Source organism: Mastacembelus armatus, chromosome 3, assembly GCF_900324485.2.
Source record: "Mastacembelus armatus chromosome 3, fMasArm1.2, whole genome shotgun sequence".
Taxonomy (NCBI): domain Eukaryota; kingdom Metazoa; phylum Chordata; class Actinopteri; order Synbranchiformes; family Mastacembelidae; genus Mastacembelus; species Mastacembelus armatus.
In genome coordinates this window covers 3,004,996-3,020,473 of record NC_046635.1, presented here as the reverse complement: position 1 = coordinate 3,020,473, position 15,478 = coordinate 3,004,996, and the positions used below count along the sequence as shown (strand labels likewise).

At 39.0% G+C, this 15,478-nt stretch overlaps 1 protein-coding gene across 4 annotated transcripts in view; it reads left to right on the top strand.

The window, feature by feature from the left end:
- The window catches only part of tspan4a (tetraspanin 4a), a 100,712-nt gene that overhangs the window by 20,324 nt on the left and 64,910 nt on the right, over window positions 1-15,478 (top strand). For 2 of the 4 annotated variants that reach the window (XM_026320456.1, XM_026320457.1), the window contains exon 2: window positions 2,437-2,516. In XM_026320456.1, coding sequence (XP_026176241.1) covers window positions 2,454-2,516 — 63 coding nt within the window. In that variant the 5' untranslated portion in view covers window positions 2,437-2,453. Of the gene's footprint in view, window positions 1-942; window positions 1,663-1,877; window positions 2,517-15,478 lie in introns of those variants that run through there. The other 2 variants (XM_026320455.2, XM_026320454.2) reach the window with 2 other exon arrangements.

Sequence of the window (15,478 nt, the reverse complement as noted above, 5' to 3'; positions counted from 1 at the left end):
TCACTCTCATAGGCTGCTGCAAATGTGCTCTGATAAAAATACATGCTTGAGTCAAAACAGAAATCCATTACGGTGACTACGTGCGGGAGCCATGGATATAGCCAGCACCTTCGTAGCTCTGAAACATCCCTGTGGACTCATAAAGGCACTGACCCAGATGGCTCCCAGTATTCAGCTATTTCCCTTGAATGTCAACAGCAGCATGCGCTTCCCCGTATGTGCTTACAGAGACACACTTTAGACGAGTTGTTTGTAGTGTGTAAAATCTATGCTGAGCGTAATACAAATACTGTATGACCCCAGTCCAGGTCTGAAGGGAGAAAAGACCATGACTGAAGCCAAGCATGCAGAGAGCAGATTGAGTTGTGTGCAAGAACAACCTCTGCATGTGGAATGAGTTCCAGGCAGGAGGCAGAGAGCGAGGAGAGGAGAAAGCACTAGCGCAAGTGCAGCAAGCTTCTCAGCACTGGTATGTTGGAAACACAGCAGGTTTTGTGTGTGTGTGTGTGTGTGTGTGTGCATGTACTTTGTATGTGTGTGTGTGTGTGTGTGTGTGTGTGTGTGTGTGTGAGAGTGAGTGTTATCTGGTAGATGGTACAGCATGATTGGCGTGTGCACGAGGGAGCACTGGGCTGCCAGGCACTGATTGGTTGTATGCCTTTGTAGGGTGTGGCCAGAATGTGAATGACTGCTCCTGCCTTTTGCGCTGCCAGGTTTTGGGGACAGTTACTGAGGAGGGATGGGGTGTTTGAGGTTGTGCGTGCAGAGGAGAGAGCATCAGCGCTTGTGAAAGAAGGGAGGAAAGAAAAGGGAAGGGGGGCAGAGAGAGAGACAGAGAACAGGAGCTTGTGAAGAGAAGGAGGGAGGGAGCTTCAGGCAGCGAAGCTGGACTAATGCTCAAACACTGCAGTCTTTCTTTTGCTTCTCTGAGGAAACTGTCTTTCTCTTCTCCCGGCCTGTCTCTCCTTCTTGCTCCATTTTATCTCGCTGATTGACCATGACCCTGGTGGACACCTTGCTCTCTTTGCCCACCTAGAGAAGAGGAGAGAAACGCTGTAGCGGAGGAGGGACAGCCGAGAAGAGGGGACACCGCACACTTTGCCTCACTGATGAGAGTCTGGAAATTAATTAACCACCGTCAACACAGAGGGGGGAGTGCAGAGAGGAGCTCAGAGTGAGGTGCAGAAAGAGAGAAAGGGAGTTGTGGAGTGGGTGAATTGCTAGATGTGTGAAGAGACAGACAGAGTAACCCCCAGACACTTTTTAAGAGACAAAGGGAACAAGTTAGAGCAGAGGCAAAATAAGTAAGGAGGAAATAAGAGAGAAATTCAACAGGGATACTAATTCAAAAAGCCAAAGAATGGTTCATTCACATGCATCATTCATCCTTTCATGCTTTTTTTCCGTCTCCCTCTCAGATTCATAACACTGTCCTTTCCTCTCATTTTCTTATTTTAGCTTTCTTTTTTTTTGCATGTCAGCAAAAGCACATCGACCACACCACAACCACACGCTGAACACTCAGATACGACTTCAGCGTAGCGCTTTCATTCTCAGTGGATGTGTGATCTGTCACTGAGTAAAAGAAGTTGATTGGCCGAAGCAGAGGTGCCATTGCCTTCCAGTCAAGAGCATTCGCTCAGGAATTTCTCATGAGACCAGGTAGGACCATTCTGGATCACTTTGCCAACCCAAACAGCTGGCGAGATCGAGTTGAAGCCCTCCTGTTGTTTACCTGATTGAATAGTTATGAGATGAAACTGCAAACCAGTTTATCTCTCAGAGCATGACACCTTTGTTTGAGGGATTACAGAGAGGGAAAGAGGGATGTGTAGATGTGTGTGTGTGTGTGTTGGGATTATGTCCTAAATACACAGAATTACACAGGTGTTGTAGCGGGATTATGTAAAGTCTTCTGCTGGATATAGAGGCACTATAGGATTAAAGACAGGAACTCAAGTCAAGTGAATCTGCCACAGATGAACTTAGATTAAGTGTGATCACACCTGGGTTCTAATTAAATCAGCCATCCCAGGGTTTCAGAGGGGTCATAATTGTTTTGAGTTGGGGATAGGTAGAAACATTACCGAGCCCGTCTCTCATCCCTCACTGGAACAACTTCTGTCCCTCACTGTGGACTTTGCTCAGACCTGCACAGACTATTAAAGACTCTTAAAGCTCCATCAGCTTCCATAATGAGACGCTCAAGCACAGATGAGACTCCGTACCGGCGGAGTCCGTCTTTGGACAGTAAACCCGACACGCCACCATTCACTTCTGGGTTTCACCGCTTTAGTGGAGAGTTTGAGTATAAACGCCCGCCGTTTGCGTTTGGCTTCCACACGACAAAGGGGCCACAAACATCCAAGGGGCGCTATGCCCAGGGGAAGAAGTATGTGGTGTTTTACCTGGACCTCTCCTTCATATTCCTCCTAGAACTGCGGCGCTGCAGGATGGCTGAGGGTTGCATGATGGCCCTGCGATATGGAATGGTCTTCTTCAATCTCCTTTTCTGGGTAAGTCCAGTTTCTTAATCTTAATCTCAGTCCTGTTTGTGTGTGTATGAGAGGTTTGGGTATGTGCTTTGCAGAAGGTTGTGTTTTGCTTCTTGACTTAAATCTTTGCGCGTCTGTCACTGATATTTTTCTGATCATGTTTAGTGGGAGCTCTGTTATGGGTGTCTGTGCAAACGGAGTGCTGTGGGAGGAGTGAGGAGGGGGGAGTGTGAGAAAGAGACAGATCATGCATTTAGATGATGTGTACAAAGCCCACTGTGTGGGTGAGTCAAGCTTCTTCGGTTCCCTATACAGTACTTTAAGAGTGGGTGTACTCTGCATTGTTTGCTGTGTTAAGCTTTGACATATTTAGAGCTTGCATTGTGTGTACACTAGTTAATCATAGTGTTAACATTGTGTTGTAATTCTTCACCTACCTCTGCTTCATTCTCCTCCCCCCACAACAGCTTTCAGCCCTTTAAAGCATCTGCTGTCAATCTGCTCTATCTGGCTGATCATATCTGTTCGCCGTGGGGACGTTTGAGCTTCGGTGTCTGTCTACTTCTGTCAATCCTACTCCGATAGCCCTGCAACAGATCACTTTCATTTCCACTGTGAAGCCTATCATGTTCCCTAGCAGTGCCTCACATTCAAAGATTTTGATCTCATGTGTTTTTGCCACAGACCCTTTGTGCAATCACTGTGACTTATGACAGAGGTTGGAGGCGACGTTGGCCTCTGCGGTTACCTTCCTGGGATTAGGTTGATTTGTTATAAGTCTGTTCTTACTGTTAATAGAATGAGATAAGGCCTTGAACGCTGAAATGCAATCTAGTTGCCAAGATGCAATCTCCCTCAGAGAATGAGTGACCCCTTCACCTCAGCGTCTTCTGTCAGCTATAAACCACTGTCAGAGAGGGGTCGCAGTGTTATTAGCTATGTTATTAGCACACTATGCATGTGTTGCCTCTAGGGAGAAACAATGAACACTAGACTACAACGAGCTATAACATCAATCATGTTATGATACTCCAGGTAAGGATAGAGGATCTTTTCCAATATAAAGCCTGTCTTTATATTGCAGCTGATCTTTATGTCAGTCCCATTTCAACAGCAATTTATAAGTTGTTACGTGTCAAATAGTTCATCCAGGTCCATTTTTGCACATCTCATTCAAAATGTATACTTTTAAGCAGATGACTTCATAGGTTTTGAATGCAACCTCACTTTTCTGTACATAGTAGAGCTGATGGGATGGAGGCTCCAGGTCAACAAAGCTCATATAAACGACAAGCATAGAGAAGTGTAGTATGGAAGGTGTTATCACCAACAACTGCTCTCAATTATAGACAGATAGACTGTTTATATCAGTGAGAATCTCAGTTCACATGCATGCTATTCATAGGTTTGCACGTATTCTGTGGAGGAACTCTTCTACAATTATACAGTCGCTCCAAAAATAAGAAGAATTCTTATTTTTGGTAATATTTTGTGCAAAGGGTGTAATTTTAATTATGTCTTTGGGAACATACAGTAAGTGACTTTTTTTTTTTTTTTTTGAGGAATGTGATTTCAGTAAAAGAGGAAGAAGAAAGAGGCAGAGAGTCCGGACTTGAGGGTTCAGTCTGAGCTGATCACAACTTGACTATTCTTGTGGTTTGACTTTGGGAGAAACAGACTTTGTACAAGCAGTTTATCTTTATCTTAACTTTAAAAGGTTATCGGGATACATTTATGTGCTGCCTACCCTGTTAAAGAAAACCAGTCAAACCCCTGGCTTCAACATGGAGTAGGACAAACTGGTGTTGCGGGGAAACTGTGTCATAAAGTATCATTGTTGATTTGATAGAATCAGAAGGTAGAGTGGGCAATGCTGATTTCTGTAATGACACAGTCATTTTACTAAGTTACCATCATAAAAATGAAAATATGTGCACTGTCAACACACAGCAGCTGTCAACAAAAACAAACTGATCTATACTCTGTTTACTACCGATATGGCTGCATGAAACAACTGAGGTGTGATATGAAAAAAGAAGAGCAATGTACAACCTATTTTTAATAGACAGAGATCAGTCTTTTTATGATCTGTTGGTTCTGCATTAAAGTGTCTGCTATATAGCTGACATTTATTTCTCCCTTTTTCCCTGCGATGATTTCTGAGTGCAGGAGTAAAACAACACGCAGCAAGGACAGAATGAAGATATAGAACCAGGAAAACCCTTTTATCTATACAAGAGCTGTATTAACAACATGTGACAGGTTTCTGATGAGCAAAACACTTGGGTCTTCACACAGATCAGATGAAAGAGAAACTTGGACGGTTCAACAGAAGTGACACTGATTCTAGCCATTCATTTTTGCACTGAACTTCTGCTGATCGAGTGCAGATAAATTAAAGTCTCTACATGTATCTGCATTGTCCAGCCAAATTTAAAACAATAGAGTTTATTACTTTCTGTTAAAACAGTTCAATGAATCACTTAGTCATCAGTTAGTTATTTTGTTAACAAGCCCACATTCTCCTTTGATGCATCTGTTCAAATGAAGTATCTTGTTGATTGAACAAGATGTTGTCCAGCATCACCAGAGCAGTTGTCATTAACAAACATTAAGCAGCACTGTGGATGTTTCTACAGCCCATAATACAAATTAATCACATCCACAGTGCGGTAGATATTGAAACTTGAAACTTAAGCTTTATAAAGTGCTTCACAAGTCGACATAAAAGAAAAATATCAACAGAAGGAAATTATAGCTCAAACTACAATCAAAGAAAGGTTGACACTTAATAGAAATCTGTATAGTCAGTAAGGATAATAATACCAACTACTGTGAATTTATCAAACAGCCTTAAATGAACACTATTTCACTCCAAGGTCACATCTCATCTTATTTATTCACCCTCAGCTATCTCTAGAAAACTGTGTGTATGCCTGGTCTGAAGAACTATATATGTTTGAATTGTGTTTTCTTTGTTTGGTTTTGCTTCAAAATCATTTATATAAACAAGAGTTTATATAGTGCAGGAAGTTCAGAGGCAGCAACGGGACTGAAAGACTGGGCAGTTACAGTATGTGCAGTGACGGCCACAATGGCTGAAATGGAAAAAGACAGCGAGAGACAGGAAAGTCTAAGCATAACAACAGCAGACTACAGGCCCATCTGCCTAACTGACAGATGATCTCTGTGATTTGCTTAGAACAAAATAAAAACACCATAGCAACAAGTGCTTAGTACTAAAGACATCGACTATATAGTTATCACTCACTCAGTAAGCCCACTGATACCGAGACCGTTTTTCTAGCATTTCTAAGATAACCATACCAAGTGAGCAGCACTGACAAAAATGATCCGGAGAAAAATCAGTCTGTCTGCCAAGAGCAGTAGATGTACAGGAATTTGTCATGCTGGGGATACACATCGACAACTAGATTAAAAAGTGACAAACTGCGCACAGCGAAAAGTGTTAATATTCACATCGATGTATATCAACCTGGATAGTGTCAATTTAACACTGTCAGAGTGAAAGTAACACAATTTCGTTATGCTGGTAGAGTGATAGTGTGACTCCACATGCTGTGGGACACAGCGTGACAAATGAAGACTATATTCATTCTGCACATACAGCACAGATTATAGCATTACTCTAACCTTGGCAGTCCATAAGATCAATATTCTACTAAATGTGACACATGTTGCATGTCTTTCCATTCTGGAAGAGGGATCCCTGCTTAGTGGCCCTTTCTTATGTTTATCCTTTCACACTAAATCACAGATGTAAGGATAAATGGAGTCATGGAAGAAGAATGTAACACACTGGGAGGCAAAGTTGTGATTTTGGGCTTCATAAAATTGACTTGTTGGCTTGCAGACTTCCTGTGTGTCTCTGAAACATTTGGAGCTTGCTCCTTTGCCAAAGGACAGAAGCTGAATAACAGTGACGACCCAAGATCATGGCAAACACAAAAATGTTGAAACCTTAAATACAAACTTCTGAAACCACTGCTCCAGCTGATTGACTTCCTGGCCGTCCATAATTATACCTAATAAGCTCTTAACATGTATATTTGCTCTAAAGTACAAGAAAATATAGTTAATTTCCCTGGTTCCACTGGTTTACAGCCGTGTTATCTATTTATTTATTTTGTTGCACGACAATCAATTTAGGAAATTTAAAAAGATAAATTACAGGCCTTGCAGATAAAATGAGTAGGTCTACTTGGGTGTTTAGGATTGAAGGCAGAGCTTCCTGCTCTCCTTTCCTCCCAGCTTGGCATCTTGCAGGAAATTTGGCTGTGCTGTGCTGCCCTGGGAGCAGCAGGATGTGTGGGAACCAAACTGTGGCAGAAGAAGTCAGGATTCTTTCTGTTACAGGGGCTGCTGTAATAAGACCTAGTGTTTTTTATTGAGGCAATTAGGGACAGTCTCTGTACCTAAAACATGCTATCTACCATTAGTGATGGTTTTGCTTTTGGCTACTTACAGTATTTTGTTTCCACATGGTGAGATTTCATCAATTAATCTTTTGTCCATTGATGCGTACAGAGCTTCAAATAATTGATTCATTTTAAACTTCCTTCTGGGTGGAGGCAGGTGCTGTACTGCACAATGAAATATGATATCAAGAAAGTATTTTATTATTTGTAGCCTTTTTTTTGCATTAATGAATTTACCAAACAGCCTTAAATTAACACTATTTTACTCCAAGGTCACATCTCACATCTCTTTATTCACCTTCTTATCATATCACCCTCAGCTATCTTTAGAAAATGATGTGTGTATGCCCATTTTATAGCACAGCACTTTAGATGTGGGAAATAAAGTACCTGTCTTTTTGTTTTGTGTTTACATGAATTAAAAACAGTTATGCAGGTGGTTCAGTATCTTTCCAGAGGCAGCAACAGGACTGAAAAAACTGAAGGCCAGTGCAGTTACAGCATGTGCAGTGACAGCCAGCGTATTTCTGATGTTTGAATATGTATGTATGTATATTGAAACCTGAAATTTGCTGGTAAAGTGGTAAAACTGTCTGCTCATGTTGGTGTCACCAGATAATTCGCTCTCGTGCAGCTGCAAGAGGTCAGTGAGACAGACTGTGATGGGTTCATGAGAGAGGCCATTATGATTGAGGTCTGGAGCTGCTGGTTTGCAGCTGCCGCATGGAGGTTGGGAAACAAGTGCTATTGATGGTAACTGTTGGAGACTCTGTTAAGCTCAGCATCTTTACTGTTTTTTGTTTTTTTGCCGGAGGCCAACAGGAATCTAAATTAAATCTTGAAAAAAAAAAAGCTCTATTGAAAAAGTTGCTTGAATGCCACACTTTAATGAATTTCTCAGAAAACTTTTGATATTATGTTCCTGTAGTTGATGTTGATGATTCTGCTTCACCCTGTTATTCAATACATTTTTTGTTTATGATGACATTATTGTGTCTCAGTGCCTTTTAACAGTTTTAAAGCTGCTCCATTGTTTGTTTTTCTCCTCAGTTTTAAGTGATTTTTACTCCAGAATAGTCTCCTTTCTTTCTTTAAGGAGCAGATTGGTCTAAACCTAGTTTCACTCAGATTTTATGTCTCTAATTATCCAAGTGATGTTCCCTGCTGCAGACACTAATCACCTCTGTTTACATTAAATGAGGCCTTTGCAGTGTTGACAGCTTAGACAATGCTCCTGCATACAGGGAAACAAGAGAAAACACAAATGATGTGGCCAATTATGCATCAGTCACTCAAGGTAAGTTAAAGAAAGAAGAAAAAAAGAAAAAAGGATTGAAATATTCAAAATAAAACAAAGCGAAGCACTTGACTATTTGTGTTTTGGAAAAATAAACAATACCAAATTTTAGAAAGCCATATGTATACTGTACATTCACTATGACTTACATGAATGTATATTACTGGTGCGAGAGTCAGGGTTGCTATTAGACGTGTCATTATATATGCCTTTTAGTCTTTTTTTCCCATTTGAACAAAAATGTGTAACAAAGCGATTTACGATTTCATGCCGTCATGTCATTAAAAGGTGCATCAACTTGCAGATTGTCATGGAAACTAATCTTTTTCATAGTGCTGCATGAAAAGGAAACACAAGGTCTGTGTCTGTAGTTGTGTGTCTGTGTGTGTATGTGTGTGTGCTTGCACAGTATATGGTGCAAATAAAGTCAACAGCAGCTAACACATCTCATTTAAACTGGAATTCAATGAATCTTCAATTATTACGGACTATAATCCTTATTACTGTAAGTGTGTAAAACAAGCTCAGTGATCTAACCTTGGATATTATTGTACATGTGGGCGAGAGGAGCTTGGGTATCATTCCATCCCAGACAAAAATAAATATATTAAAAGAGGGAAAAAGATTTTTGTGCTCCAGGACAAATGCCGATTATCCCCTAAATGTAGCAGCAATCACTTTACCATAAAATTGCAACAGCGGGCAACTCTAAAATATGGGATGATGCACACCACTAATCGTCTTCAGTGGAAACCACTACACAGCTGGAAAAAGTACCCTGCAGCTCCAAAATACCAAAATAAGACCATTTACCGACACTTTTTAATTAATCTTGTTAGCACAAATGTGGTTTTTCCACACCGCTGGGATAGGGGTGTGAAAGCCATGGAGTAGTGGGTTAGACTGGGACAGAGAAGACAGAAGGAGAGCAGGCAAGAGGAAGAGACTGAAGACATGTCCTCTGAAGTTGTGTTTACTTGTCATTGTAATGTAGGTCAGAGCCCAGAGGAGGATCCAAAGATTGCCCTGTGAAGGGGCTGCATCTGTCTCCACTAATTTAACCAACTCAATCGAAGTAGGTTTTTTACTGATCTGAGATCTGTCAGCCCCTCTTCTCACAGTCTCTGTTGCCACAGAGTCCATTGATTTAGGACCAGGGGGGTGGCCGTGCATAGCATGAGTGGTCCAGATAATAGCCCTGATATTACAGCACAACGTTCGTAGGAAGAAATGTCACACCCACATTTGAATCTGCAAATGAGAGAAAAGCTGGGTCACTGGGTCATTATTTTCCATATATTGTTATGTTTAAAGGTGATAGACACACAGGTGCAGTAGGTAGTGCTGGGAAATGCAGTTATTGTTACATATGACTAGTCACAATTAAATATGTGAGTAGCTGTACTCCAACGTTTATTTTCAGACAGATTTTGTTGAAAATCTCAAAGCTCTCCAAGGTTTTTATTGGCTCAGAAAGAAGCTTAGGTAGCGCCTCAGTGATGCTGCTCTGCCAGTTTAATACTCAAACCACTTTGATTCTAGTGTTTAGTTTTTATAGACACCAGATTTTGGCATTATCATAACACTGACCTACTTGAAGTATTCTTTAGCCCTCTAATATCCAGTTTTCTTCATGTTTCCATAGTTACATGAAACAACAACCGCATAGATTTGCCGGGAACAGGCCAAACGGCATGTAACGAGGCAGATTTATCAAACGTCATAAATATTAGTGAGCTTTAGAGGTGCTGGTAGGTGGCTTTGGTTCCCTTTAGACAAAGCAGGCTAGTTCTTTTCCTCTTTCCAGGCTTTATGCTAAGCTAAGATAAGCAGTGGCTGGGTATTGATGAAGATGAAGAATGAGATAAGTGGCATAAATCTTCACATCATTTCAAAGCAAATAATCATATTTCCCAGAAACAAAAATGTGAACTGTGTGTTTACAGCTATTATATGGAATCATAATACTGCCACTCTTCTAACATGCTCCATAACAGTAAACATGTTTATCCAATGAATCACCCATTCACTACAGTGAAAAAAAGAGCTCTCACCTTTCTCCAGCACGTTTTTTCCAGATTAGCCCGGGGACTAAGTGGAAGTTGTTAGTGACAGATTTGCTCCTATTTTGTCAGTATTCTGACAGTGAGTCAGTGAATGAGCACCAGGCTCGTATGAATGCAGTGAGCCTGCTCTTGCCTTTTCATGACAGTAAAGGATAACAAAGGTCTTTAAAAAGAATATATATTTGTACTTACATAATACTGCATTTATTAAGAGAAAGAGAAAGTTATTGTACTAGTCATTATTTGAGAAAAGTTATACTTGATTTCTGCACTTGAAAAGGTCTCCACAAGTGTGTTAAAATTATGTGAGAAAGTAAGAGATCAAGGTTGACAGATCTGAGTCATGAAAATTTTAAAATATTCATAAAGGACACTTGAGGACTGGATATGTCAAAGTGATGTGCAACACAGTGTAAAAACTGCACTGTTGCAATAGATTTGTCTTTTACTGTAAAGGTGGGTTGTTTTTTTCATTTTCTTTTTAGGTCACTGTGAAATGATTAAGATGTCACAGGCCAGCAGTGATATATGAGCCTCAGCCCACATGGGGGGAAACATTGATTTGAATAATCATTTATTTAAGTGAGATTTAGCTGGAGTTAAGTGGCTAGCTGTCAGTGTAATCTCACCGATTCCACTGTTTTACCGAGCTGACCACGTGTGTCTGCTTGAGGCAGCAATGAAACGTAGAAATTTCATGGAAAAGCTGGCTTGAAAATTGAGACTGAGCAGACGATGTTGTGTAAGACAGTTACGATTTGAGGATGTGCATCTGGAGAGACTTTCTGTGTTGCTATGCAGCAGTGGGCTGATAACCCTTGTATGAGCAAGAGACCCATGTCTGTCTCATTACAGATGGAGACCAGATGGAGGCAGTCAGCTCTAACCCCCCACAAACTCTGCTGAGCTTGGGACGGAAAGAAAGAAGCTAAATTCAGCTAATTGACAGCATGGTGTCATGAAATGAGCTTTAGTTTAGGGTGCAGCGGAGTCCCCAGTGAAATCCATAAACAGGTGAATGACATCCTGCTGTGGTTGCACTCAGGGTGGTAGAAAAATGCCAAAGATACCTAAAATTCCTCTCTTGTCAAAAACAAGCTCTTTTTACTCTTTCCTTCACATGTGATTATTCCTAAAGATGTGCAGTATGCAAAATACTTTCTGAAAAAAAAAAAAAAAGAAAAGGAATAACGTCAGCAGGGGATGGATCTTAACACGTAATTTATGCCCAGGAACAAGCAGTAGGGTCTAAGTGATGTCCGTTTCAGAAGAGACAGAATTTCTTTCTGATATGTGGTTGTGATGTTCCCACGCACTTGGAAGTCTCTCTCTCTCACCGCATAAGTGCCCTTCTATTGATATTCTCCTTCCTCTCCATGGTCTCTATTACTTCAGTGGAGAGGCAAAGCTGCGCTCACCATAGTGTCAGGGTTTTTTCCTGGTTGCAGGGCTTATTCAGTGTAAGATATGACAAGGCAAGTTACATTTTCACACAGTACATTTCATGCATGAGAAAAACACAATGTGCCTCACATAAAAACATTTAATGTGCATAAGAACTGACAGAGATAAGGTTAAGAAGAATAGAAGAAGAAACGGCTTAAAAAGAATACAGGAAGAAAATTTTTTTTCCCCAAGAAGTAGCTTCAAAATCTACACACAGTGTGTGTATATTCTGAATACACCTGATCCAGTGCTACTTTGAAGTTCTATCACACATCCATTGATTGAAATAGTTAATTTTTCACGGCAGCTCCACTGTCTCAAATTGAATAATTGTAAAAATCTTGGGCATATTTTTATACTTCACATAAATTCAGCCTGGTATTTATGTGACGTATTCTTAAATAATGTTCTTAGACTTGGGCTAAAGCCTGGTTGCGTATAATCATTTAATTGGTTGACTAACTGAATACACAAATTTAACATGTACAATAGAAACATTCATAAGACAAACATTAATTAAATGGCCAGTCACATGACAGTCACCCACAATAAACACAGTTATGGAAAAAACAATACATTTTACTGTTATAATTGACAACCATGAGATTTCAGTAATTAAAGGAGTGCTTCAGTAATTCAGTGCCGACTTAGATCGTTTACAGTCCACACCTCCGCTGGATTTCTCTTGCATATCTTTGGACTCAAGTCTAAAATAACTCCAGATATTTCTAGGGTTAGTTTCTCAGACGTGTCAAGCTAAGTTGTACTTTCTCAAATTACACTGTAAAATCTTTACTTAATCACATGTTACCAGTCAACCAATCAAACATCCTACACAAACCTCTAAATTCACTTACAGAAACCAAACACGCACTTTTCTGGAACAGAGAAATCACCTTTATAGTAGAAAATAGAGCCAGACAAGGACGTGTACTGAGTACACGAGAGGTAAAACAACGCACACAGTCATGACGCGCAGACACTTGACAGTAACGAACAACTCCTTCAACGCTGACACAACGTACAACTACTATACATACACTTCACCAAACATACACTACTATACATACACTTCACCACATACACTACATACATACACTTCACCATACATACACTACTATACATACACTTCACCATACATACACTACTATACATACACTTCACCATACATACACTACTATACATACACTTCACCATACATACACTACTATACATACACTACTATACATACACTTCACCATACATACACTACTATACATACACTTCACCATACATACACTACTATACATACACTTCACCATACATGACTACTATACATACACTTCACTATACATACACTACTATACATACACTTCACCAAACATACACTACTATACATACACTTCACTATACATACACTACTATACATACACTTCACCATACATGACTACTATACATACACTTCACTATACATACACTACTATACATACACTTCACCAAACATACACTACTATACATACACTTCACCAAACATACACTACTATACATACACTTCACTATACATACACTACTATACATACACTTCACCAAACATACACTACTATACATACACTTCACCAAACATACACTACTATACATACACTTCACTATACATACACTACTATACATACACTTCACTATACATACACTACTATACATACACTTCACTATACATACACTACTATACATACACTTCACCAAACATACACTACTATACATACACTTCACTATACATACACTACTATGCATACACTTCACCATACATGACTACTATACATACACTTCACTATACATACACTACTATACATACACTTCACCAAACATACACTACTATACATACACTTCACCAAACATACACTACTATACATACACTTCACTATACATACACTACTATACATACACTTCACTATACATACACTACTATACATACACTTCACTATACATACACTACTATACATACACTTCACCAAACATACACTACTATACATACACTACTATACATACACTTCACCAAACATACACTACTATACATACACTTCACCAAACATACACTACTATACATACACTTCACCAAACATACACTACTATACATACACTTCACATACAACACACTATACATACACTTCACCAAACATACACTACTATACATACACTGCTATACATACACACTTCACACCAAACATACACTACTATACATACACTTCACCAAACATACACTACTATACATACACTTCACTATACATACACTACTATACATACACTTCACCAAACATACACTACTATACATACACTTCACTATACATACACTACTATACATACACTTCACTATACATACACTACTATACATACACTTCACCAAACATACACTACTATACATACACTGCTATACATACACTTCACCAAACATACACTACTATACATACACTTCACCAAACATACACTACTATACATACACTGCTATACATACACTTCACCAAACATACACTACTATACATACACTTCACCAAACATACACTACTATACATACACTTCACTATACATACGCTACTATACATACACTTCACCAAACATACACTACTATACATACACTTCACTATACATACACTACTATACATACACTTCACTATACATACACTACTATACATACACTTCACCAAACATACACTACTATACATACACTACTATACATACACTTCACCAAACATACACTACTATACATACACTTCACTATACATACACTACTATACATACACTTCACTATACATACACTACTATACATACACTTCACCATACATACACTACTATACATACACTTCACCATACATACACTACTATACATACACTTCACCATACATACACTACTATACATACACTTCACCATACATACACTACTATACATACACTTCACCATACATACACTACTATACATACACTTCACCATACATACACTACTATACATACACTTCACCATACATACACTACTATACATACACTTCACCATACATGACACTACTATACATACACTACTATACATACACTACTATACATACACTACTATACATACACTTCACCATACATACACTACTATACATACACTTCACTATACATACACTACTATACATACACTTCACTATACATACTATACATACACTTCACTATACATACACTACTATACATACACTACTATACATACACTACTATACATACACTTCACTATACATACACTACTATACATACACTTCACTATACATACACTTCACTATACATACACTACTATACATACACTTCACTATACATACACTACTATACATACACTTCACTATACATGACTACTATACATACACTTCACTATACATACACTACTATACATACACTTCACTATACATACACTACTATACATACACTACTATACATACACTACTATACATACACTTCACTATACATACACTACTATACACTTCACTATACATACACTTCACTATACATACACTACTATACATACACTTCACTACATACACTACTATACATACACTTCACTATACATACACTACTATACATACACTTCACTATACATACACTATACATACACTTCACTATACATACACTACTATACATACACTACTATACATACACTTCACTATACATAGACTACTATACATAAACTTCACTATACATACACTACTATACATACACTTCACTATACATGACTACTATACA